Source organism: Dipodomys merriami, unplaced genomic scaffold (assembly GCF_024711535.1).
Source record: "Dipodomys merriami isolate MVZ:Mamm:240054 unplaced genomic scaffold, mDipMer1.0.p SCAF_20, whole genome shotgun sequence".
Taxonomy (NCBI): Eukaryota; Metazoa; Chordata; class Mammalia; order Rodentia; family Heteromyidae; genus Dipodomys; species Dipodomys merriami.
The window spans coordinates 32,613,218-32,639,416 of record NW_027203382.1 but is presented as its reverse complement, the minus strand read 5'-3'; the positions used below and the strand labels follow the sequence as shown (position 1 = coordinate 32,639,416).

Genomic DNA, 26,199 nt, shown 5'->3' with positions numbered 1-26,199 from the left:
ATTATTCTGAACCTGGAGTTTTATGACTGTCTCTAAAGACTCCCTCGCTCCCTGAATAAGCCCTTAAACATTTGGGGAGGGAGTTACAATTACACAAGGTAATGAGTGCAGTCTCCTAGAACACTGTTGGCCCCTCCTTTGTCTTTCCCCCTCTCTCCCTTCCCTTCCCCCCCCCCCCCCCCAAGCTGAATAAGCACTTTTGATTTGCCTCCAGTCACCGACTCGTTTCCCAAGTGTAATTTTCCAGGAGTCAGGTCGTGATCTCCATTGCACAGGGGTGGAAGAACCTCGGGGTCTGGGAGGGCGGGCTCCCTGCATGCCCGATCAGAGGGAAGCAACTGAGGCCAGGTAGCGAAGCCGCCTTCGGAAGAGTCCTAGGCATGCGGATGGGTGTCTGGGGCGCCCGGCCCATTTTCAGCAGGAACTGAGCCGCAGGTGGACCTGGAGCCGGCGAGTCGGTCGGGGCTGGGCGAGGACTCGAGTGGCTGAGGTAAGGGGATGCGCGGAGAGGGAAACTTTCCCACGGTTCCTCCGGGCGAGCGCCGCGGGGCGACGCGGGGTCAGGGCCGGGCGCCGCCCACGCGCCGCCGGGGTGGGAGCGGAGGTGGGGCGGGCCAGCCGGCGCGGCCCGGAGAGCACCGCGGCGCCGAGTCCCAGGCCGTGGGGTCCGAGCTGCCGGTTCCCCGGGAGCGCTTTCCGCGTGGTTTGGCTCCTGTCGCTTCCCGTCTCCCCGGACCCCGCATCGCTGCCGCGGGAGCCGCCGCCGCCGCCGCCTCCTGTGCCGCCGCTGCCGCGCGGGTCCTCCGAGCCCGGCGGCCGGGACCGGGCGCGCGGGGCCGGGGCGCGGAGCGGGCGGCTGAGGGACGCGGACGCAGGTAAGGGCGAGGCTGGCCTCGCGCGCGCCGGCGCCTCCTCCCCACCCCGGGCGGCCCGGCCTGGGCCACGTCCGGCCCGGCCCGAGAGACCCAGGCCCGGGCGAGGACCTGCGGCTGCCTCCCGCCCCGGCCTCAGGTGACGCGGGCCGGCTTAACTTTCGCACCTGAGGCTCCGGGTGGCGGGGTTTCGGGGGTGCGCCCGGCGGGGAGGCTGGAATTACCCGGGAGTCTGAAACCCGATCCCTGGCCGCGGGGCGCCCCGGGGCGTGGAGGAGGCCGCGGGCCCGGGGGTGGGCGCCGGGGGCGCGCGGCCGGCGGCACGCTCCGCGGGTCCGCGCCGGGGAGCTGCGGGCTGGCTGCCCGGGCGGAGCGCGGGGTGGGGGGAGCCGCACACACCCCCCTCCGCGCCCGGAGCTCCCCCGCACCGATCACTTTCTTTTGTCTGGCCCAGTTCTGTCTCGGGGTTTCTGCTGCTTTTGTTGCAGCCCGGAGTCCCGAGCGTGCAGACTTCGTTCGCTCTGAAAAATCAGCCCGGGCGCCGAGGGGAGGGCAAGGTGCAAGGGGAGTTGATCGTTAATGAGGTTTAATTAGCACCGACCCTGTACACCCCGCCGTGTTCTTTTCGAGATAACACTCGATATTTGTGTAGCTTCTAATAGTTTTAAGTGCACCCCTGAGAGCGTTTATTAGTTCACTTCAAAGGAGCGCCGTGCGGGCAGGTCACTTATTAGCCCATTTTACAGACCAGACACCCGAGAAGAGCGAGTGCATCAACACCCAACAGCCTTGGCGGGGGCTGGGGTTCGAACTTGACCCATACATCTTCGGGGGTCCAGCCCAGGCTCCCTTCAGCTAATATTTCGTGCCCAAAGACTGCCAGTTAAATTAATTTACTCATTAATTGTTAAGGTCATTAAACACAAATAGATTCGAATCTTCTCGGATTCCTCCACGAGGGCTTCTAGAAGCGGCACTTAAAAGATCGGAATTATTTCCATCTTTGAAGAGGATCCCTAGAGTATGAAGTACAATTTCTTGGTGTTTTGCCTTTTAAACCGCTCATTTCCTCTAATGTGGTGCTGGTGGTGATCATCGACACCCTAAGTAATAACAAGTAGGAGAACAAGGTGCCAGGTCACCCTGACTACGCAGTGGAATTGACCGTTTAGGAAAATAGTCACTTTAGAAAATGAGTTTGTTCAGTAATTGCATGCATATAGAATTTTGTTTTCCTGTCTTCCCCCATCAGTCTACCTAGGTTTACCTACAGTTTGCTCTTAAATAGTTTTTCCAATGAATGTTTTATGGACTCACTTTTCCTGACTTCCATTTTTATCTATTTGGTTTTTCAGAGTGAAGGGTTTCTTTAAAAAAAAAAAAAAGCAACAAAGAACATTGGAAAAAAACAAGTCTTCTACCTCTGTAAAGTGGAGTTAATTAGGATGTTAATGAATGTATGTGAGGGTAAGGTTATAGGCAGTTTAGTAAGTAATTTTCATACATCAAGCAGGAGTTTTTTCCAAGCAAGTATGCAATGAATTAATAATCACTTTTAATAGGCCTCTGTGATATTTTATGATACATTTACCTGAATAATAGTAGTGCTTTGTACTTAAATGATGTCTTTTTAAACCAAGGAGCATAAGGCTAACTGAATTTACTTAAAATGTGCCACATAGCTGGCACAAATTTTAGGGATCAGTATATTGAGGCTTACTTGTTGTATCACAGATTAGGAAGTTTTCTTTTCCTTACATTATCTCTCCTCAACCATCTGCAGAAGAACAATAATGTATCCTTTCTCCCTAGGTATGTTTGAAGAATGAATGCAGTAATGTCTAGAAAATAGTTTGAACTCCATGGAAGAAGGCTACTCTGTATCTTCAAAGGGTGGCCATTCCACCAGTAAACCCTTTCTTGCCTCAGACAGTACTGTAATTTTAAAGAGATGATCATTCCAAGAAGTCACCTTAGGAGGCTAAGAACTTACTGGAGTAGTGCTACTTCTATTTATAATTGTAACTTTCAAGTCAATTTACAAGCAACCCCCAAAAAATCCATAATTACTTTCTATAAGCACTTTTTTGGTACTTAATCAAATCACAAAAGTATATAATTCAACAAGGGTGGCAATTTTATTTGCTAAATTTGATCAAATTATTTGTACATGATTGGAAACTTAGTTTTACCTTTAAATTTTTCCTCTATTGAAGACATTTAAAGATTACTTGATACCTATGAAGGCAATTTCGGAAGAGCAATTTAAAAACAGTTTAAGGATAGCTACAGATCTTAGTGATATAGCACACATCTAGCATGTGTGAAGACTTGAGTTGAAATATCAGCATCAAAAATAAAGTAAAATTTAAAAAAATGTACATTTACGACTTTCCCAGAAAGCTACTCTGTTTGAGGGCATTCCTGACTTTTAGGCTGAAGTTCTGTACCTGTATGTATATTGCTTTGCTGTTAGGCCCTTTGGAAATGAATCCATTTGTATTATAATCTGTTACCTCTTTTATCACTTTTTTTTCTTTGAGAATCACGTGTTTCACTTACATGTTAAGTAGATTATAACAAACATAATCACTTATCTTATTGGGACAGTATTAGGTTTAGTGTTTAGGAATATATTTCATACAGGAGTTTGAAGTTTGCATAAATAGAAGTTTAAATCTTTGGAATGATGTTAGGTTATGATATTAGGCTCCATATTATATGTTTTGAATCTTATACAACTAGGCCCAAATAGCCTTAGCCTGATGTAGACTTACTATTTTGAAATATAATTATTGGCAAACTGTGCGTACAACAGATTTTACTTTCTACAACACTGGTAAGAATTCAATAAATACAGTGTAAAATTTTAATTGGCTTTTATTAATGCTTCTAGAATCAGACAGCTCCTCTTTCAGTCAGGGAGAGTGACTGACTACTCCAGGGGGCATGGTAGAAGGGTGGGATTTCTTTTAAGGCAAGAATTAGGAAGGAATTAGAAAAGTAGATGCTGTTACTCTTCTGTGCTAATGTAGAGGGCACTTGCCTCAGGTTTCAGCCCAGGCTTGATTGAGCTCTCTGAATTCATTACCAACTCTCTGTTTTCAGGAAAAACTACTCTCTCTTCTTCCTTAAAGTTTCCTTTAGATTATGCGGCCCTTGGCCTGAATGACTTATTTGGTTTGATCTCTCAGAGCTGAGTACAGGAGCTCACTGCAAAGCATTGATGTTGTGTAAACTTTATTTAACTCCACTTACCAGAGAAACTCACTTTCTTCATTTCTAGGCTGGAAATATTTATAGTTGTATGGGAACATTATATATTATCTTAGTCTATTTGTGTTGTTATGATAAAATAGCCAAGGGTGTATCATTTATCAACATCAGATGTTTGTTTCCTGTAGTTTGGAATCTGGGAAGTCCAGCATCAAAGTGCTGGCAGGTTTGGTGTCAAGCTTCTGGCCTCTGCTTCCAAGATGATCACTGTCTCCTAACATGGCACAAAGTAGCAGGGTAAAATAGGGCCTAAGTTAGTGCATCTCAGCCTTGTTATAAAACAGTAATCCCTGAGATGAGGACCCTCATGGCTGAGTCACTTCCCATAATGCCCCATCACCACAGTGAAGGTGAAGCTTCTGCATACAGTTTGGAGGAGACACAGCTGAGGTATAGAATACATTGTATGTTTGTAAGTGCCAGGTGACGGTTCTAATAATATTAACAGTTAAGGAAGTCTTAGACTAGTCCTGCAAATCATCATGAAGGATTGTGATAAATGTAGGAACTCATTTTCTGAGGTAAGAAGAAGAAGGGATTTCTATAGTCTTTCTGTAGTTGAAAGCAGGTGATGGTATTATGGCTGCAAATGTACTTCCTTCCATGGAGTAATCAATGTACAATTAGGGACACATTTACAAAAAGGAGTCGATATCTTTTGATAGTCAGGTGGAAAACATTCCCTTATCTACAGCCAAATCTTAAATTGAGAATAAATAAGAACTTTGAGAGAAATCAAAGATTTTGAAATGCAGACTACTGAAGTTGATTATCAGCAGAAAAGCAATTTTCCCATGCACTGGCCCTTTATAAGGGAGCAGGTGTAGTAGACTTCCTAGTTATGCTCATGGTTTGATTCCCAGCTAATGTCCATGTCTATCTCATCCCATCCATGAATTCTATTTATTTTATAACTGTCATCTTTGGAAAGAAGAGAGCCACGTTATGAAGAGAGATTCAAGGAAAGAGTCATTGTATCTGTTTTTACAAAGCATTTTTTCCTTAGTACTTCTCTTTTAAAGTCTAGTCAATACTTTATCTCATCAAAATAGCCCTCTAAAATTGCCTTAATAAAAGTATTTTGTTTTGGCACTAGTCTACAATAGAGCATATAAAAAGTGTAATAAAAAAAACTAGTAATAAAGTATCTTTGGTACAGTAAGCATTAACCATATCATTACCAAGCTATCATCCTGTTTTCTTAGAATTCAGGATTTTTTTTTGAGAAATAACACATATGATTGTGTGCCTTCTAAAACTAGTTGAGGAAACTGGATAGTTACATTTTTTTCAAACCTTCACCCACATACACTTATAAAAATTTTATCCTGACATAACTGTAAATAACAAGAAATTTAATCGAACTGCCCTTGTGTTTTGTTATCTACCTGATTATTTCACTGATGGTTTACTAGATGAGAAATCTTAGAAAAATCTACTAGATCATTAAAAATGTATATCAAAACAGCTCCAAGACATTCTTTCTGCATAGCATTGCAAAATAAGCGTGAATCTTACTGCCTGACCTGTTCAAAAAATTGTACAAAAAAGTGCCCAAGGGACCAAAATTGGTATGGATAGCAATTTGGGGTGTCATGGAATGGATGACTTAGACTATGAGCCAGTGATAGAGGTAAATTGGATACTGTTTCTTTTCAAAGTTTAATGGAGATAGAAAGTAAAACTAAAAATCTATCATCCTGAAAAAAATACTGTCAGAATTTTTGGCTTTAAAGTAGAATCTACAGTTTCCCAGACCATTTGTCTAATGGGAAACACATAACTTGTATATTAAGTATTTACAATAGCCTCATCTGTAGCTAGTGTCAGAAATAATTATTCAGAAATAACATTAAGAATTCTTATTATTATTGACCACTAATAATAGTGTTTTGACCTGGTTGTCCACTCCTCATTGTTGTGTCTGTATGTGTACTCTAAAGTCAATCTTTTACTAGCTCAACTCTGCCAGCATAGTGGTACACACCTGTAATCCCAGCAACATGGAGAGAGAGTATAGGAATGGTGATAGAGACCAGCTCAGGCAAAATTAGAAGACTCTATCTAAAAAATGAAAGACAGTATATATGCATATGTACATATTTGTACGTATACGTTTATATATTTGATTTTTCTAGATCTTGCATTTTTCTTTATACAATGCCTGTGCTTAAACTTTCCTATAGCAGATTATTAGATTCTTGTTACTGTACATAATTTTTATAGTTGTTATTTTAAGATCATTCATGTTTTCTGTTGTGGCTAAATACTTCTCATTTGATGGATAGCTCTTATGTTTCCTCTTCTGCAAATTTTATTTTCATAACTTTTGTTCATTTTTCTTTTTGAAAATTATCTTTTGAAAAATTTGTATTGAAGAATTTGCTAGACACCAGTGGCTCACACCTGTAACATGAGCTATTTAGAGGCTGAGATATGGAATATCACAGTTCAAAGCCAGCATTAGGCAGAAAAGTTTGTAAAACCTCATCTCCAAAATAACTAGAATAAAGCCTGTCAAAAGAGTTCTTCAACTAATAGTACCAGCTAAATAAGCAAGCCAAAAAAGCATAAGCCCCTGAGTTCAAATTACTGTACTGGTTTATAAACAAAAATAATTGCCAATATTAGCTATTTGCTCCTATTCACACAACTATTCCTCTAGAATTTGGGTTTATTTGTGTTTTTTCCCTATGCAGAAGTTAAGGAATGACTACTATTCCAGTTTATCAACCTTGTCATCTCTACTTTCTGAAATATTTTTATGACTGGACATATAGGCTTGGGATTCCCATGTTTCACCACTTTCAAAGTATATTTTACAAGATGTTTGTAAATGAAGAAGGGATGAGTAATTCAGTGAAGATAGAAACATGCTACCCACATTCTTGTTGGAATGTACATACAATTCTTAATTTTAAAAATGTACACGAGATTCTCTTGGTTCAAAAAAGTCATCTACTAGTAACTTTCAGTGTAGCCTTTTCTCATTTAGTTTAAGATCCTCTAAAGATATGGTTTACAATGAAAACTCAACAAATAAATATAGTGCTAAAGGAAAAACCTTCTAATCCAAAGAAGCAGATAGTTGTAGGTCTCAGGTGAAGAGGAATTCCTTCATAGCAACACCTGCACGGCCTACTCTTGCCTTGCCATACAGACTGCCTGATACACACAGGACTTAAGACTCTCACCAACCAGCAAACTGAACAGACATTCTTCTCTGCCTATCCCATGTTTCTCTGTATGGCAGGAACTGCAGCATTGTCCTAGCAATCTCCCGGAAGCCACTAGGCAGAAGGAATGTTTATAGTGGGTACTACAAAGCATTGGAAAATCTGAAACACAACAGCCTGGATGGTAATATGTGAGCAGTGTCAGTTAGCTTTTATCATGGGTTATCTAAGTTCTCCTCCTGGTGAAACAGGCAGTGAAGAAAGTATGAAGATACGTGCGAAGCCGGCTGGCTCAGCCATGTAAGGAAATGGAAAGACTTGGAAAAATCTATAGTAAGCAAAGTAAGCCAGATGCAAAGAAAGATAGGTTGCATGGTTTCCCTCATTTGTTGTAACTAGAATGTGCCTATAAATCTACAGGTAACGCCCAAGCCCAGAGTTCAAGCCCCATAACCGACCAAAAAGAAAAAAGAAAAAAAAAAAAAAAGAAATCTACAAGCAAACAGACTGGATGGTAAAAGGCAAAAAATATATTTGGACATGATTTTTACAGATTCTAGACATTCATGCAGTGAGACCAAAGGAGCATATTCTCAGGAGAGTATCACGGAGGCTTAATAGCTATGGACATATGATCATATAAAATTATTTTTTATCAAAATGAAGTCCAAGGAATGGAAAGAGGAGGGTTTTTTTTTGTTATTTTCCTTTTTGTTTTTTTCTCCTTGTCACTCCTTGCTTTGTCTCCTTTTGTTACTGTCTTTTATTTCTGCACCTTCTGTCTTGTATGTAAGTTCATCTATTTGCGGGGGTGGGGCAAGTAAAGGGGAGCAGATATGGTGGTACAAAGGGTAAACAAAGGAATCAGCCATGCTCACTAGACACTATGTTGAAAATGAACTATACAACTTGTGGAAGAGAAAACCTGGGAGAAAGCTAGGGAAGGGGTGGCATTGTTCAAAAAGAAATGTACTGATTACCTGACTTATGTAACTTTAACTCCCCTGTACATCACCTTTACAATAACAATGAAAATAAATGAACTGAACAATGGATCAGTGAGCAGAGAGCCAGGTTGTGTCAGAGACAGGAGAAAGGGACTGAGTGCTTTGAATGTTGGTCAACATTGACACTAGATCTGAGCAGGTGAGCCAAAAAGCACTCCACTCACTGGCAGTTTCCTTCACTCCTTTGTTTAATATCAAGATCCCATTTGTTTGATAGGCAGATCCCCCTGTGATTGAACAGATAAGAGATGAAAAAGTATTAAGACATCCTAAAATAGGACTTCTGAAATAAGATAAGAGAAAATTTGTCATCAAAAGGAATTTTATTAATCCAGTAACTTGATTAGTTGTAGCTTATAGGATTTTATATGAAGGAAAAGAAAGTGCCACCACTGCTCTTTTAAAGAATGCAATTCTCAGATAACTGAATTTTAAGAAACTTCAGAAAATGAAGCAGTCTGATTTCATTAGGTGAGCCTCTTCAATCACCACAGGAAGTCGTATTACAAAATGATGGGTGCTGGATTTACTGAGGGTTGTGGCTAATTTCAGAATATAGAAAATGATTAAAGAAGGTAAGCTAAGCCCTATATATCTCAGCAGCCCCTCGGCACTTTACCCAGTTTACAGATAGAACAACTATTACAGTTTGGCCAGTTTCATTTGTAAGCCACGTTTTCATCTTAGTATATCAAGCAAGAGTCTCTCTGAAGCTCCGGGAGACCCAGGCCGGAGGCCTGTGTGGAACAGCTGTCTATAGAATGCTGGCATTTGCTGGCAGAGATTGACAAAGTCAGAAACACAAGAGGATAAAATTGCAAAACTGGATATGCCTTGATCTATATTCCATAAAGAAAAGAAAGTACAGAAAAGTTTATAGAAGTTTACAGTGAAAAGGGCCACCTGTGTCCACATCTGTGCAGTTTCTGTGGACTCTGACAAATTAATATCTCCTGTTTTATTCTTAGAGTGCATAAACAATCTTTGTTTTCCTTTTATTTTTAACTTTTAGGTAGTTACCCAAAGGAGTTGTTATTCAATAAACTGGTATATGAATATAATGAATCCTGATCAATATTACCCCTTTCATCCTTTTCCCCTATCTCTTCAAACCCCACCCTGCCCTCAGATTCTTAATTTTGTGAAATATGCATTGAATTTTTAACTGGATTTTTCTCCTCCTCTTCATTTTCTAACCCCCTCCCTTTGACCTCACCACTACTTTTGAGTACTGATTTCCTACAGTTTGTTTTGATGGACTTTGAGTGAGCCTTTCTAAGAAATTACATCATTTGACTTTTCTCCATTAAATCTACCGTATTTCAGATAATACACTAGTGCACACTTGGCTGCCACCACAAAAATATATTTATAGATGTATAGATGAGCATTCACATATGACAGAAAACATATATCCTTTGTTTCTCTGGGTCTAAGTTACATTACTTACCATGGTTTTTTCCCAGATCCTTCCATTTCTTTGCAAATGATGTAGTATTATTCTTTCTAATGGATCAGTAAAATTCCATGGTGTGTATATCACATATTTCTCTTGATCCATTCATCCTTTGAGGGGCATCTAGGCTGATTCCATAGCTTGACTATGGGGGATTTCTAATGTCACATAAAAGATAATCAAGACTAAGTGTTGATCTTAAATTTTTACTTTGCAACTAGTTGCTGCTTCCTGGTTCTACTTACCTAACTATAGCCATCTAATAGGCCAGCAGGTTGGAACAGCCCATAGTGCTGGTTTCCTGGGTGTTATTAAGTGAGCATCTGAGAGTATTACCCTCTTCCCACTGAACTCCATCAGGACTTCCACCCTGGTTACCTATCTTACCCATGAAAATGTTCAGGCTCCAAAAAACAACCACCTCCTCATAGAATTTCAAGAATAATTTGAGAACTTGTTTCACTTCATCAGGCCTCAGTTTTCTCATCTATAAAATGGAGTTAACCACCCTGTCACATAGAAATGTCTTCATGATTAAAGGCCTTGGTGTCATTTAGTAAGTACTGTCCTCAAAATTAATAGCTACCTTTAAAATCATCATACGTACTCCTTGACTTCATGTGACTTTAGTTGAAATATTTGGAGGCTATACAAGTTTTTAGCTCATTGTTAATTGAAAAGGGGAACACATATGTTTTTTTGATAGTTTAATGAAGAGAATTATAAAGATAGTGCATTTAATAGTATAGAATCATCAAAACACACATGATATCATAGAAACACTGTAATGATGTTACTAAAAAGTCAATTTTCACAATGGCTTTGTGAGGCTTATAAGAGCAGCTTCTCTTGGTGGTGTTTGCTAAATATATCCTGGCAATGCCAATAAATGGTGCCCTGACTTCCACAAAGTAAGCCTGGATGATGCTTATGCTTGCATCTCTGCTAGCAGTAGATAGAGCCAGATCTCTGTGGAGTCAGTGTCCACAAATTCAGCCAATCTTGTGTTACAAGTATTAGAAAACACATCTTTACCAAATTTGTGCAAACATGACTGGTTCAACATTATAGTATAACAAGTACTTACATGGCATTCACAATGTTTCCATATTATAAATAGTCTGCATATTATTTAAAATATGAAGGAGTGTATGTATAGATCATATGCAAATATGTTTCATACTGTATAAGAGATAGAACATTTTAGTATTTTGGTACCTGCTGTTAGGCTACAGAACCTATCCCTTGTAAATACTAAGGGATGAAAACTGCTGAAGAAGTATTTGCAACTCAGTATATACATCCAACAGAAACATGGAAGTAGTGGTATGATTATTGTTCAAAAAGAAATCCAACAAAGGGATTTGAAGAAAATAGACTGTCATACCTAGGTTAGCAAAGACCCACTCCTAACAGAAAGGAGCATTAATTAAGGCTGAAACCTGAAGGAACATCTGGCAGCAAATTCCCCAGAGGCTATAGACCAGCTTTCCTAAGACTGCCTTGTACAGATCCAAGGACAGGAGTAAGAGGGAGTAGAATGGAGAAAGTGAAGGACCTTTAATATTGCTAGACTACAGGACAGAATAGGCCAGCCATCTGGTCCGCAGAGACCTGGGATGCCTCTGAAAGAAGCAGGAAAACAATATGACTTACTTTGCATTTCTAAAACTTTCCACTCGTAGAGTGGAAAATAAAATCCCTCAATGATTTTGAAGTAGTCCTGAGCCTTGAACTCAGCACTTGTGCACTATCTCTGAACATTTTTGCATAAGGCTAGCACTCTACCACTCGCTCTACATACAGGTCTACTTCTGCCTTTTTTGGTAGTTACCTCCAATGGTCTTTTATTCAGTGGACTTTGTTTCCCAGGCTGGTTTTGGACCATAATCCTCAGATTTCATCCTTCTGAATAGCTAGAATTATAGAATGCCTCAAATTTTAATAAAGTAAAATTTGATAGCTAGCACCATAATTATTGTTTGATCTCATGTTTGTTATTGTTTATAGTATTCATGGAATGATATTTCTTCCTTGGTCTGCAAAGAGAGAACTTTAGGTCAGTTAGAGTATATAAGATAATAGCCTATACCCTACAGAGGATGTAGCTCAAGTATTAGAGCTCTTGCCTAGAATGCTTGAGTCCCTGGGTCCAATCCCATTACCCCACAAACACACACAACTTTAGGAACCTATGGAACAGAGTAGAAAGTACCTTGCAATAAGTGTCAAATTAATATTGCTTTTTCATTAAAATGGATGATGTATTGTATAATGCTTAAGAACTCAGTAATCCCAGGGCAAGGATAAAAGAAATAGAATTAAAGAGTGCAGGAGGTAGCTGGTTGGGGATAAGGCAGTTTGGTTATTGAATATTACTTTATCAAGAGACCTTGGACACTTTACAGGAAATGGGTTTATGGATATGAACACTGATGTGTATACTCAGAACTGTTGAAGTTTGACTTCACTTTACTTAACACCAATAATTACTGAAGAAGATTAAAGTCTCCAAATTTCATGATTTCAATGGTTTTAGTATTCATAGATTAGAAGCTTTTGATGTCACTGCAGCTGCTAACCTTAGAAATATAGAAAGAACCGTGTGTGCAGATGAAGTGTCTGATAAAGACTGAAAACTAATGGAAAATGGATCTTGGATTGATAACCAGCTTTTACTAAATAATACAGTCGACAAAAATATTTTTTGAGGTAAGTAGGGCCCCTAAATTCCACAGGAGTCTAGTTATAACTGTAAAAAGTTACCTTTGTTTCTACTTAACATAGTTTCCTGATGCATTCTTAAATGGTTCAAAAGCAAACTGAGTGTTGTTTTGGAAACTCAGTCATTTACATTTATAGCCCTTTTAACATTTCACAGATCATTGATTAAAGTGCTATCACTGTTTTGCTGTGGCCTGCTTGGATGTGGCTGCTTTATATTCCTTTTTGTGATCACAAATACCAGGAGGATCAGCCTATCAATACCTGTGCTGCTCATCCACAGTTACTATGAATGATATTCCATCCCACTCAATGGTCAAGGGTGCCAAATCCACTTCCACAAAGCGGTGGGGGATTTTTCTAAGATCACCGTGTCCTCCCTAACCATGGGATTCCATCTTACACTGAAAAGAAAGGATTGCTATTTCTTAAATATTTTACAAAAGCAAATTTCCTCATTTCACGGAGACACTTCTAGTGATACAAGCTTTAGGGGATGGCATATGCCACAGTCTAATGGCTGTAAGTATATTGTGGTGCCTACAAGCAAAAATAAAGTAACATACTGGGCAGCAAAAAGGAGGAGAAAGTGAAGAAGGAAAGTAAGGAGGAGAAGGAGGCAGAAGAGAACATATATTGGTAATGGACACATGAGCTCCATATGCCTTGGTCATTTCATTTTTTAATTTTTTTGTTTTATCTGATTCTTTCACAAGTGTTGTTTTTTTTTTTTTGGTCAGATGTGGAGCTTGAACTCAGGGTGCTGTCCCTGAGCTCTTCAGCTCAAGGCTAGCTCTCTACCACTTGACCCATAGCCCCACTTCTGGCTTTTTCTGTTTATGTGGTGCTGAGGAATCAAACCTCAGGGCCTCACGCATGCAAAGCAAGCACTCTACCACTGAGCCACCTTCCCCGCCTGCAAATATTTTTTTTCTTTTGGGAAATTATGACTTTAATATTTTTCTCTTTTATGCTATGCCTTTATGCATAGCTAATACCCAAAAGCACACAAAGTAAAACATGAGCACTCTAATAATATTACAACTGAGAGGATTGCCTTTGAATTGTTTTGGCATGAACTGAATTGTGTCCCCATTTAAAAAATGAAAATATTAAACCCCTCATATTGCTATATTTGGAGATAAAGCTTCAAAGAGATAATGAAGATTAAGTGAGATCCCAGAGATGGGAACCTCCTAGGACTAGTGTCTTTACAAAAAGAGGAAGGCATACCAGAAGAATAAAGGCCCAGGGAAAAGGCCAACGAAGAAGACAACCTTTGAAGGCCAGATGGAGAAGTCTCAGAAATAAACACTAATCTAGGATTTCCAGCTTCCAGAGTGTGAGAAAATAAAATTATGTATCAGGAACCCAGCCTGTGACAATGAATTGTGGTAGCCCATGCACAATCATACTGAATTTTGGTATTGTGAAGTAGGATGCTGCTGTAACGAATACCTAAACATATGAAGTGATATTGTATCAAGGCTGGAAGGATTTTGACATATGTTAGAAAAAACAAAAATACAGATTGTCAAGAAGGAATATGAATGGGAATATGAATGTTAAAGGTAATTCTGGTGAAGTCTTCAGAAGAAATCAGGAATGTACTATGCAACGTTTGGGAGAGAAAGAGCAGTACTTGGTATAAAGAGACAAACTTGACTGACTTATATTCTGTTATTTTGTGAAAGGTAGAATTTAGGAGTATTGACATCAGAAACTTAAATGAGATTTCTAAGCAAAGAGTTGATATGTATAGCTTGGTTTCTCTCTTTCTGCTTATGAGCAGATGTGAAAATGGGAGATAGATTTGTTAAGTGTTAAGCATAAAGGAACACTAAATTAGAATTGGGAAAATCCTTAGCATTCCCACATTACAAAAAAAAAAATAGAAGCTTTTTCTGAAGAATTTCTCCAGTAAGAAAGTGCACATAATTTAACAAGCCTTCTCAGAAGAACCTAGGAATAGAGACAGGCTTATAACATCAGAGATACAGCCAGATTGGATTAAAAAAGACATGGAAAGAAAGATTCTATCACATCTTTTAAGGTGTCAGCTGCCCCAGAAAGTGATTCAGCAAGGTTTTACCAAGTTCAGAGGGTGAAGCCAGTTGCTCCCTCCGTTTCAGGTTATTCCATCTTTGACCTTTGGGGCAAAGTTGTTTGGAGCCAAGACAGATGACTAACCAGAAGTAGGCAAAGAATGTGAAGTCCCTGTCACAGTGGGCCCACAGGAATTCCACCCAAAGAGGACTACTCTTGAGGTTTTGTGATTTTGTTTTTGTTTGGGGGTCATACATTGCTTCTACTCAGCGATAAGTTAACTTCCATATTATGATATACTGTTTCTCAAGATCACCTTTGTTCCTTCTGTGATCCTTTCAGTAGTTCTCTGGTTGCTACTCAGAGTCCTCATGGTATTAAAACCATGCGGTCTGTACGACCCAAAATTGTTTAGACTCCAAAGTTTCACAGAGTTCAGAAAGCAATCTCAGTTGTTTACTTCTATGATTCTCTCTCTTCCTACAAGCAAAAGTCTTGCATACAATGCTGAATTAGAAATGAATTTGAATTTGCAGCCCACAAATAAGTTCCTTAGATTGTGTAGAGATATAGGTCTCTGAGTATAACTTCTCTGACAGAAGCCATCTCAGTTCTCCTATACGTTAGTCACATTGGACTGTCTCCAGTACCTCTTTCAACCCAGCTACGTATAAACACAGCTATGCATCTTTCCCAGTAGGGTCTTCTTGTCTATTGCAAAATCACTCTATTTGGCTCATCTCTGTAACTGGCCTGAGAAAATTAACATGTAGTATTGGGGAGTGGGGGGAAAGACAGTGTAAGCTGAGCTCTCTGCCATATCTTGTTCTGGGAGCTTTTTCACTCAAGGCTAGAATTCTACCACTTTGAGCCACTTTGGATTTTCTGGTGGTTAATTGGAGATAAGAGTCTCATAGACTTTCCTTCCTAAAGTGGCTTTGAACTTTAATCCTCAGATGTCAGCCTCCTAAGTAGCTAGGATTACAGGCATGAACCACCAGCACCCAGCCATATCTTATTCATTTGGTTTCAGCAATCATTGATGTTTTTGTTTGTTGGTTACTGCTAGGTAGGTACCATGTTTGATGTTGAGACTGTGGAATATGTAAAGTGTGGTCCTTTATAGAAGCTCAGGGTTCATACACAGAGGTAAGTGTGATGCCACATGATGAGTGGCACATGGAGGTGGATTTAAAGTGCTAGGAAACACAGAGGGAATAATTGTGTTTTCCCTGGCAATGACTACAAAAGAAAATTTGGCTTCAGTGTTAAAGGATGAGAACTATTATTTAACAAAAATTCAAGGGAAAGGGAAATGCTATTATAAAAAGAGAATTGAAGATAGAACAACAGAGAAAAATTTTAGTGAAATATGCAAAGACTTGCATAGGAGTATTTATAATAAAGAACTATTATTTTAGACAGATGAGGAATTGAATTATCATTATTCTCTCTAGAAAATATCACAACGTTGTTATCATGACAAAGTCACCAAAATTACATGGCCAAAAATATGAGTGAAAAGTTAGAAAAGTATACAGTTATGTCAGGACAGTTAATTGATACATATATGGCTATAATTTTGAGTTTGCAAGGTTTTGTGATTAACAAAACTTTCAGATAATGTTAAAATCAATTGTGAATTGTGAGTATAAAATTCACAGTGATATCATACATCTTCTACTCATTTATTTCGATTCCACCAGTTTCATATACTCTTCTGATATGTATTTAGTTCTATGCAATTTTTATTACATGTAGAGACTGATTACCATACTTAGATTCAGAGAAGTTCTATCACAAGGGGCACTCATGTTACTGAAAGAATGTCTTTTGACATAAGAAGGAGCTTAGGCTATATTCTGAAGATTGGTCTTTTTCTGTGTGTGGTCATTAGATCACCTGTAACAGAATCACCTAGTGTGCTTATTAAATAAGCAGACTTTGGAGTCTTACCCCAGAACCATTGAACTAGGATCATGTGATTGTGGCCCAGTGACCTACATCTAAATAAACTCTCCATCTGGTCCTTATACCATATCATTCAGGAGATGACAGATGAAATTTTACTTGTGAGAAAGAACCAAGTATTTGAAGACCCAGGATACATGGAGGTCTGGATCAGTACTATCTAGTAGGATATTATTGTAAAGCTGGCCTGTGCGCTGTCCATGAGCTCTTTTTGCTCAAGGCTAGCACTGAAGCCAACTGCCACTTCTGCTTTTCTGGTGGTTAATTGGAGACATCAGTCTCACAGACTTTCCTGCCTGGGCTGGCTTTGAACCAGTCCTCAGATCTCAGATTACTGAGTAGTTAGGATTATAGGCATGAGCCACCAGTGCCTGGCTGTTGTTACATTTAAAAAAAATCTTATTTTATTGTAAAGATGCTGTACAGAGGGGTTACAGTTACATGAGTAAGGTAATGAGTACATTTCTTGCCAAGCATTGTTACCCCTTCCTTTGTTTTTCTCCTACTATCCCTTCCCCTCCCCCCCACGTTGTAAAGTTCCTGTAGGTTTTCTCAGAGCCATAACTGAATAAATCAATCATCAGTATCAAAGCCGTGATGGAGAGTCATGTAGAGTTGTGCATTTGGTATCTATAAGTTGAAAGTATTGGTTTAGATCCTTGGAACAAGATCAAAACTAATATTTAGATTTAGAAGACACTAATGTGGCAGAGTTGTCACACAGATCAAGTATATTTTTCAGTGACTTTCAATAGCTTCCATAGAAAACTATGGGCTTTTTTTCTTCTATGCAACTTAAGTAGACATGAAAGAATCTAGAGAGGAGCAGGCATCTGGAGATGGGGAATATCCCCATCTGGAGTTTCTGATCTGACCCCTGCCTGATGTTTCTGTTTGGCTGGAGAGAAGAGGATAAAAGAGGTTGAAGAGTATATAGAGTGAGAGAAGGTGAACTGGGAGGATAGGTGCTTCAGCTGTGGAGAGGAATGTAGGATATTTGCATCTGAAGAATCTAGTGATGGGGCTGGGAAGGTGGCTCAGTGGTAGAGCGCTTGCCTTGCATGCACGAGGCCCTGGGTTCGATTCCTCAGCACCACATAAGCAAAAAGAAAAAAGCCAGCATTGTGGCTCAAGTGGTAGAGCGCTAGCCTTGAGCTGAAGAGCTGAGGGACGGCGCCCAGGCCCAGAGTTCAAGCCCCATGACTGGACACCCCCACCCCCCGAAAAAAAAAGAATCTAGTGATGATTGGAGATAGTTTCATTAGAGTGAGCAACTGGGTTTCCATTGTTGTAAACCTGGGCCTATGAGTGGAGAACTGGAGCCTATCTAGTGGAAGATCAGACCTGGATTGACTACGTCAAGGGGTGGGGCTTATTGTCCCTCTCAAGAACAGTTCCTTTAAACTTGGTTATAATCTATGGTCCTTCCTGTTTAGTTGTCACATGCATATCTGTCTTCACCCTAACCACACAATTGGTTACCTTGGCAATTGTTGTTGTTGTTTTTAAGTACACTTTTTCCTACTCCCTTGCTCATCTTAGAATAAATTCCTCAGAGTGGGATTTATATATCACTATTATATTAAGCTTCTGAAGTGGTTCTGATGTGCCAGGGTAGAAAACTACTGATCTATATAGATAGCACAGCTTTCCCCAACTTTGACCCTTCTTCAGCATGTAGTTAACATTCAATAAATGTTGGATGAATGAACAATGAAAGAACAAACAAATGGAGAAATGTGATCAGGATGGAATCAACATTGCCTTCCTTTATGCTGAATAATTACCAGGCAAGTTGTTAAGTGTACTGTAGCTGACTTGGGAATCCTTACATCTTAGTGTAAATACAGCTGATTTTGGATGTATCTTCATACTTTCATTAATGCTTGAGAATATCCATAGCCCTGTCTGGCCTCAGGTTACTGGAAATAGTCTTTCATATGGCTGTGTTGAGAGCAATGAAGACACTCTGAGATGTTGGCTCAAGACACAGACAGTGGTAGTGGTGGGGAGACAGGGAACGCTAGGCACTTCCATGAATGATATTTTTTTCTGTTTAACAAATAGCTACTGCTGTCGTATGGATTTGGGAATAGATTGGACATACTTTAACATTCTAAAACTACTTCCCTGTTTCCACAGATGAAAAGAAGTGAAGAATTTACAACTAAAACACATAATCCACAAGAAAGAAGTATTCTTCGTTGTTGGAAATGTAGAAACTGTATAGCAACTTCTGGTTGCTTCATGAATTATCTTGAGAACCAGGTGATTAAGGTGAGTATCGATATCTTCAGTCTTCACCAGTCTTTTAGTGTAGGAATGCTGTAGGCATGCTATACCACAAACATGCTTTACCCCTTTGTGCTTCCTTGAGCTTCTACCTTATCTGTCACAAGGAAAAATGGTCTAAAATGACATTCAAAAGGCATCTTTGGGGCTATAGGTGTGGTTCAAATGATAGCTCACCAACCTGGCAAGTTAAGAGTCTCATGGAATTTCCTGCCTGGGTTGGCTTCGAGCCATGATCCTCAGATCTCTGCCTCCCGAGTAGCTAGGATTATGGACATGAGGCACAGGTGCCAGACTCACATGGATTTTTTGCATATAGAAAAACAAAACTTTGTGCTAAAGACTTTTAATTAGATATAATTTTGATATGATTTTTATAGAGTAAAAGTTTTATGTACAGCTTGATACTTTTCTCCAGCTGTGATACAACACCAAATGCAGCATTTCCTTCATCTCCACAATTTGTCTTGCCTGTTTTGGGGGTCACACTCTAGTCCTTGGAAACAACTGTTATCCTCATGTCTGTTTCTCTAGACTAGAGCTTCTGGTTCATGTTCTTCATTCAAATGGAATACAAGAGCATGCAATTTTTTTTGTGCTGGGCTTATTTTCCACACAATGTTGGGGGAACATTTTTGTGTTTTGTGTGTATCAGTAGTTACTACATGCTAAGCCCTTTATGAATATAACACAAGCATGTTTTTTTTCCTGAATGACTATATACATTTATTCTGTTATAAATTAGATATGTGTATCCCAGTTTTATGCTATCAGAATTCTTCCAAGTCTTTCTGTGGTTATGTATTCTACCTCTTTTGATATATTCATAGCAATATTTTTTTCTTGAGTCACAGGTCAGATTCTTTTTTTCAGAAGTTTCTGATAGGTTTTCAAAGTGAACATTGACTTCCAGTAATAGAGAGAGAGTTGCAGTTGCTCTACTTCTTTTGCCAGCACGTAGTATTTTCAGTCTTTATGATTTTAGTCATTCAGACAGATGTATAGTAGCAGATCATTTTAAGTTTACTTTGCATTTCCCTGATGATAAATGATGCAGTGTACTTTTTATGTGTTTGTTGATTACATACTCTTTCATAGTCTTTATTTATATTATTACTAATAATAACTATTTGAGGAAGATAATCTATCATCTGTACTTCACAGATAAATTGAGGCACAGAGGGTTAAGTAATTTGCCCAAGTTTTCCATCTGCCAGGCAGTATAGCTTCAGTGGGATTGGACTGTGGGGTTTAGGGCCAAGCTTAACCTTCACAGGAGCTATGATGCCCTTTGTGCTCAGGATATCCTGAACCTCACACACCCACCACACAGAGTGCCTGGCCCTCTTTTTAACTGAAGAGCTCTCACATATTCATTCATTAAGCATAAATCATTCAAGACATTGATGCATTGGGATATGCAATGGAAGAGAATAATACAGAAAAAACAACAACCACCAACACCACAGTTCCAACATCTAGGAGTTTTAAACTGTACTTGAAACTATGCAAACCTATAAAGCCTGATTTTATGAATACTGTACTGTGAATGCCTGCACATTTCAGCCTGGGCTAATGTAATCCAGTAGGGCTATGACACTGCAAAGAAAGAAACCGTGAAAACGCTATGAAAAGAAAACCATCTGCAAGATAGGGAGCCCTTCCTAGATTACGGATATGTTGGCGCTCAGAGCTCAGATTGCAGCTTCTAGAACAATGAGAAAGTAAATTCTGTTGTTGAAGTCATTTGGTCTAGGGGATTTTATTTTAGCAGAAGATTGCACAGGTCCTGCCTGTTAACAGGCAGTGGAAACTGAAGGGTGAACAGAAAAGAGATGATCTCTCCTTGTGAAGTTTCCAGGATATATATTAATATTAAATAGTATATTAATTGACATCATAGGATCATAATTGTCATTACATTATAACCACCAATCTGTTAGAATGATAATAGACATGTTAATAATGTAATATTCAATTCTTGATTGAAATTTAAATATTTATAATATTAATCAATCATAGAACAACTATATATGATCATATTAGTTAATCATGTAAGTAGTCCATTATGTGGCAAAAAAGAAAAGGGTAGGGAACCACACAAATAGCTCATAAGCCTCTCTGTGTAGAGAAGGCTGTTGTGAAGAAATGACCATGCGCAGGAAGCATAATCCCGGAGGTAGAGCATTTCAAGCTTCAGGACCTGAATATCCAAAGGCCCTATAGTGCACTAATGGAGCTAAAAAACATTGTTGTGATTAGCAGGAGTAAGGTTGGCAATGCGTAAGGCTAGATAGGTTGTGGTTTTGTAAAGTCAAATTAAAAACCAAGATTGGACTGGAGGTGTGGCTCTAGGCAGTGAGCAAGCGAGAAAGAGTTAGAGGCCCTGAGTTCAAGTGCTGATACTAACGCCATTGCCATGCACATGTGTGTGCTTGTACACACACACACAGCAACAACAAAAGCAAAACAAAACGCAAAATATGAAAAAGAAGCAAAAAGTTGATACAAGGTATCTGTCTGCTCTCACCCTCACCCCCACCCCAGTTCTAGAGCTTGAATTCAGCCTTTAGCTCTCACCTGGCTTTTTCACTCTAGGCTGGTACTCTACCAATTGAGCTTCATGTCCAGCCTGGCTTTTGCTGATTATTTTACAGATGGAGTCTTTATGACTTTTCTTGCTCGGGCTTACTTTGAACCTAGATCCTCAGATCTCAGCTTCTTCCTGAGTAGCTAGAATTGGTTATAGTGACACTGGCACTTGCTTAAGAATTATGTTTAAAAAATTCATTCTGGCCTTTTAATTTTTTAAACATGTAATTGGTAATGCAAATTCGTTCTTGCTGTATATTTTCCCTTTTTATACCTACAACAGTTAATTACTATATTTGCTTCACTTTTAATTAATTAGCTAAGGAACATCACTTCTTACATTACAAATTCTGTTTTAAGTATCTTTCAAAATATTATATAAAATCAAATCACTAACCTATACTGCCTAGTTAAAAACCTTAAATATCATATAGTCATAAAAATATAACCACCAAGTTTGTAGTTTGAAGGTTAGGTATTATTCTTATGCTACACAGCAACTGAAGCCATTAACCACCCTTACAGAAACGCTAGTGATGCATTAGCGCCGCCTGCTGCTTGAAGAAATTATTTCACTTACAAATAATGTCCCTCTTCCTGAGCGCAGGTTGTGAAGTCAGCTGTTAATTTCTGTATCCTTTTTCCTCCTTTACCCACATATCAGTCTGAGAGTTATTCTTTTTCTCTGATGAAATAAAATTTCAACTTACTGTTTCCAAAGAAGATAACCAGTTATGCCACTTCTCTAAAGGCATTAAATTCCTCAAATTGGGTTGTTTTTCTGTCTCACCATCCATCTGAAAACATGTCCATTAAGGAGGAACAGAAGAAGGAGGGGGAAGAAGAGGAAGAAGAGAGTAAGAAGAAAAAGAGAGGAGGAACAGGATGAGAATGAGGGAAGAGGAGAAGGAGGAGGAGGAGAAGGAAGAAAAAAAATGAGGAGAACAAGGAAGAGGTAGAAGAACAGAAGAAGGAAGAACCAGGTGGAGAGGAGGAAAATGAGAAAATAGAAAGGAGGAAATGGGGGCGGGGGGAGAAGAGGAGAAAGAAACCATGGTTCAAAGTACTGGATACTTTATTTGTTTTGCAGTTGGACATGATTAATTAAACAGTACTCTAAACATTCACACAGTGAAGAGAAAGGAGGATATTCTTAGTAGTGGATCACAAGGGCTCCATACCTATGTGCATATCATCATGTAAAATGATGATATGTATCTGAAATGAACTCCAGAAAATGGAAACAATGTTTTTTACAGTACTGTTTATGGTTTTTTTTCATTTTTATTTTTCTTTGATTTATTCCCTTTTGCCACTGTTTTTTATTTCTGTATTCTTTGTATTGTATATAAGTTTATCTGGCTTAGGGAAGAGTAAAGGAAGCACAGAAACAGTGGGACAAAGGGTGAATCAATTCAGCAGTGATTTTCACTAGTCACTATGTTGGAAATGAACTATACAACTTGAAGGGGAGGCAAATCAGGAGGGGAAAAACTGGGAGAGAAGGCGGGAGGGGATGACATTGTTCAAAAAGAAATATGCTCATTACCTGCCTTATGTAAATGTAACCCCTCTATACATTACCTTCACAATAAAATATGAATTTTTTTTAAAGTTGGGCATCAGTGGCTCATAATCCTAGCTACTCAGGAGGCTAAGATATGAGGATCACAGCCAGCCCAGGAAGGAAATTCTTGAAACTCTTATCTCCAATAAACAACATGAAACAGCCGGAAGTGGCACTTTGAGCAAAAAGAAGCTTAGGAACAGTGTCCGGGCCCAGAGTTCAAGCCCCAGAACTGGCAAAAAATATTAAATAGAAAGTTTAATTTTTATATTTCTAATATCTCAAATTATAACATATTAAAAATAAGTAAGTGAACTAAAAATATGTCCATGAAAACTTATTTTCATGTCCCATGAAAACAGGGGTAGGGGCTAGCTCAATGCTGAAGTCTTGATTATCATGTGTTATTAGGAGTGTGATCTCTTGCACCACAAATAATTTTTTTAATGCTTTGTTTTTTGCACTTAGAGTTTGTATGAGTACTTAAGTAAGTTAAAAGATATAAACAAATTTAATGGTTGATATGTCTCATTTTCCTTGTTAATTTATATTAGCTATAAGTGGTTTATTTATTATGGTACTAGTACTAAGGCCTGAACTCAGAACCTGGACACTGATCTTTAGCTTTTTGCTCAAGGATGGTTCTCTACCCTTTGAGACACTCTCCCATTTCTGGCCTTTTGATAATTTATTGGAGATAAGAGTCTCATGGATTTTGTTACCTGGGCTGGCTTCAAATCTGACCCTAAAATCTTAGCTTCTTAAGTAGCTAGGATTACAGGTATGAGTCACCAGTGCCTGGCCTTTCTTTCCCTCTTGTTCATGGGTATATAATCTTGAAAAGTCAGAAAAATTCCAATAGGGAAAATGCAACTTTGTTGGTTCCAATTTAATGTATCTATAAGTGACCTTTGAAGAATATCTATTGGTTGGGCAAGGGTATGGCTCAAGTGAAAAGAGCCCTGACTTCAAACTTCATTCCTATAAGAAAGGAAAGAAAAATTCTTGGAGTTGCATAATCTGTACAATTGTCACTTCCTAATGGAAGAGGTGAGGAAGTACGAATATGTTAGTATATCTTCAAAACTCTTATTTATATGTTTATTTTATTTCAGCAGCAAAATACATAAAATTACACTGTCTTTATTGAGTCACCTCTAATACAGTTTCAGGTTTCTTTTGACATTAGATTTTATAGTTCATTTAAATTTTTACAATGGATCTTGCACCCACATAGAAGCAAATTACTGAGAATTAACATTTCTAATGAAAAATGTCTAACAAAACAGAAATAAAGTTAAGTATACTATTAGCAGTACACCATTTGATAGATTGCAAGAGTTAAATGAAAATACTTTGAGAAAACTAAAATGACCAGGAAAAGTAACAATTGTACGGAATAATATAAAAAATAAGTACTTTTCATCCATTCACCATTAATTACTTACTCTATTATATATTAGATATTAATGCATTATGATATGTTTTGTTTCTGATACTATCTTATGATCTGAAGGTTCAAACAGGCCTGAATGTGTGTCCCATTGAGCTTACCAACCATGGGGGTTTGAACTGGGAATTAAAGCAAGAAAGCTTGCTAATTTTCCATTCGAGATTTTTCAGGAGATGAAAGACAATTTCTTTTTTTATTGTGAAAATACTGTATAGAGGGGTTTCAATTACATGGGCAAGATAATGAGTACATTTCTTATCAAGCATTGTAGCCTCCTCCTTTGTTTCCCCTTCCCATCCCTTCCCATCCTCCCCCCGCCACCCACCCAATCCTCCCCGCTCTCCACCCCCCATCAAAGTTATAAAGTTTGTTTTCGACATAACGAATTGTACATCTCATTGTTGCAATGGATCCACCTGTATCCCTATTTAAATGATTTGTTTTTCCCCTTCCCCTCCACAAATTATACTGACATCAAATACAGTGAAAGCGGGGTTATACTGTTGGGGAGGGACATACAAAGCAACAAAGAAATAATTTTATAAATGTGTTAGAAACAATCGCATGAAAGAAAAAAAAACATTTGAATACATATCTTAGGGTTCATTTCCCTAACATCACCCTATCTGACCTTTTCTGCTTGACTCAAACATATACTAGATATTGCAAATAAGGGAAACCATGGGACCTATGTTTCTTTGGGCCTGGCTTACATCACTTAATATAATTTTTTCCAAGCCTTTCCATTTCCTAACAAATGGGGCAATGTCATTCTTTCTGATGGAGGCATAGAATTCCATTGTGTATATATACCACATTTTCTTGATCCATTCATCTACGGAGGGGCATCTGGGTTGGTTCCATATCTTAGCTATAGTAAATAGTGCTGCAATAAACATAGTTGTGCTGGTAGCTTTAGTATGGTCTTGTTTGTGATCCTTTGGGTAAATGCCCAAAAGTGGGATTGCTGGGTCATAGGGGAGCTCTATATGGAGTTTTTTGAGGAAACTCCATACTACTTTCCAAAGTGGTTGAACAAGGTTACACTCCCACCAACAATGCAGTAAGGTTCCCTTCTGTCCACATCCCCTCCAGCATCTGTTGTTTTTAGAGTTCTTGATTTTAGCCATTCTAACTGGAGTGAGGTGGTATCTCAATGTTGTTTTGATTTGCATTTCTTTTATGGCTTGGGAGGTTGAGCATTTCTTCATGTGTCTATTGGCCATCCTTCTTTCCTCTTCAGAGAAGTTTCTCTTTAAGTCTTTATCCCACTTATTTATTGGGCAGTTGTTGATGAAAGACAGTTTCAAGCATGGCAGTTGTTGATGAAAGACAATTTCAAGCATGATATCAGAACCATAAGCCCTAACATGTAGATAAAGTAAAATTATATTTTAATTATTCTGATTAACAGTCTTAATTAGCCTTTGGACATTGCAGAGGACTGGTCCCAGGCTTCCCAATTGTAAATAGCATCTACAGATGTTTGAGTTTCTTATGTAAAACTCGCATAGTATTTTAGCATAATCCACACACATCCTCTTGTATATATTAAATCATCTCTGAATCACTTTAAACATGTAATACAACGTAAATACTATATAAATAATTGTTACCTGGTATTTCTAGGGGTAATATCATTACCTGGGAATAACAACTGCATATGTTCAGTAGAAATGTATTTTTCTATATTTTTAAAAATCTGTATCTTGTTGAAACCAACTATATAGAAGCAAAGAGTAACTTATGTACAAAATAATAATGTAC

At 38.8% G+C, this 26,199-nt stretch overlaps 1 protein-coding gene across 5 annotated transcripts in view; it reads left to right on the top strand.

Annotated features, from left to right (window-relative positions):
• The first annotated feature begins 225 nt into the window (after positions 1 to 225).
• Positions 226 to 26,199, top strand: part of LOC138833034 (E3 ubiquitin-protein ligase RNF180-like) — a 131,454-nt gene continuing 105,480 nt past the window's right edge. For 3 of the 5 annotated variants that reach the window (XM_070031396.1, XM_070031398.1, XM_070031400.1), the window contains exons 1-2: positions 659 to 875; positions 18,671 to 18,805. In XM_070031396.1, the coding sequence (XP_069887497.1) occupies positions 18,671 to 18,805 (135 nt within the window). In that variant the 5' untranslated portion in view covers positions 659 to 875. Of the gene's footprint in view, positions 491 to 658; positions 876 to 14,763; positions 14,779 to 18,670; positions 18,806 to 26,199 lie in introns of those variants that run through there. The other 2 variants (XM_070031397.1, XM_070031399.1) reach the window with 2 other exon arrangements.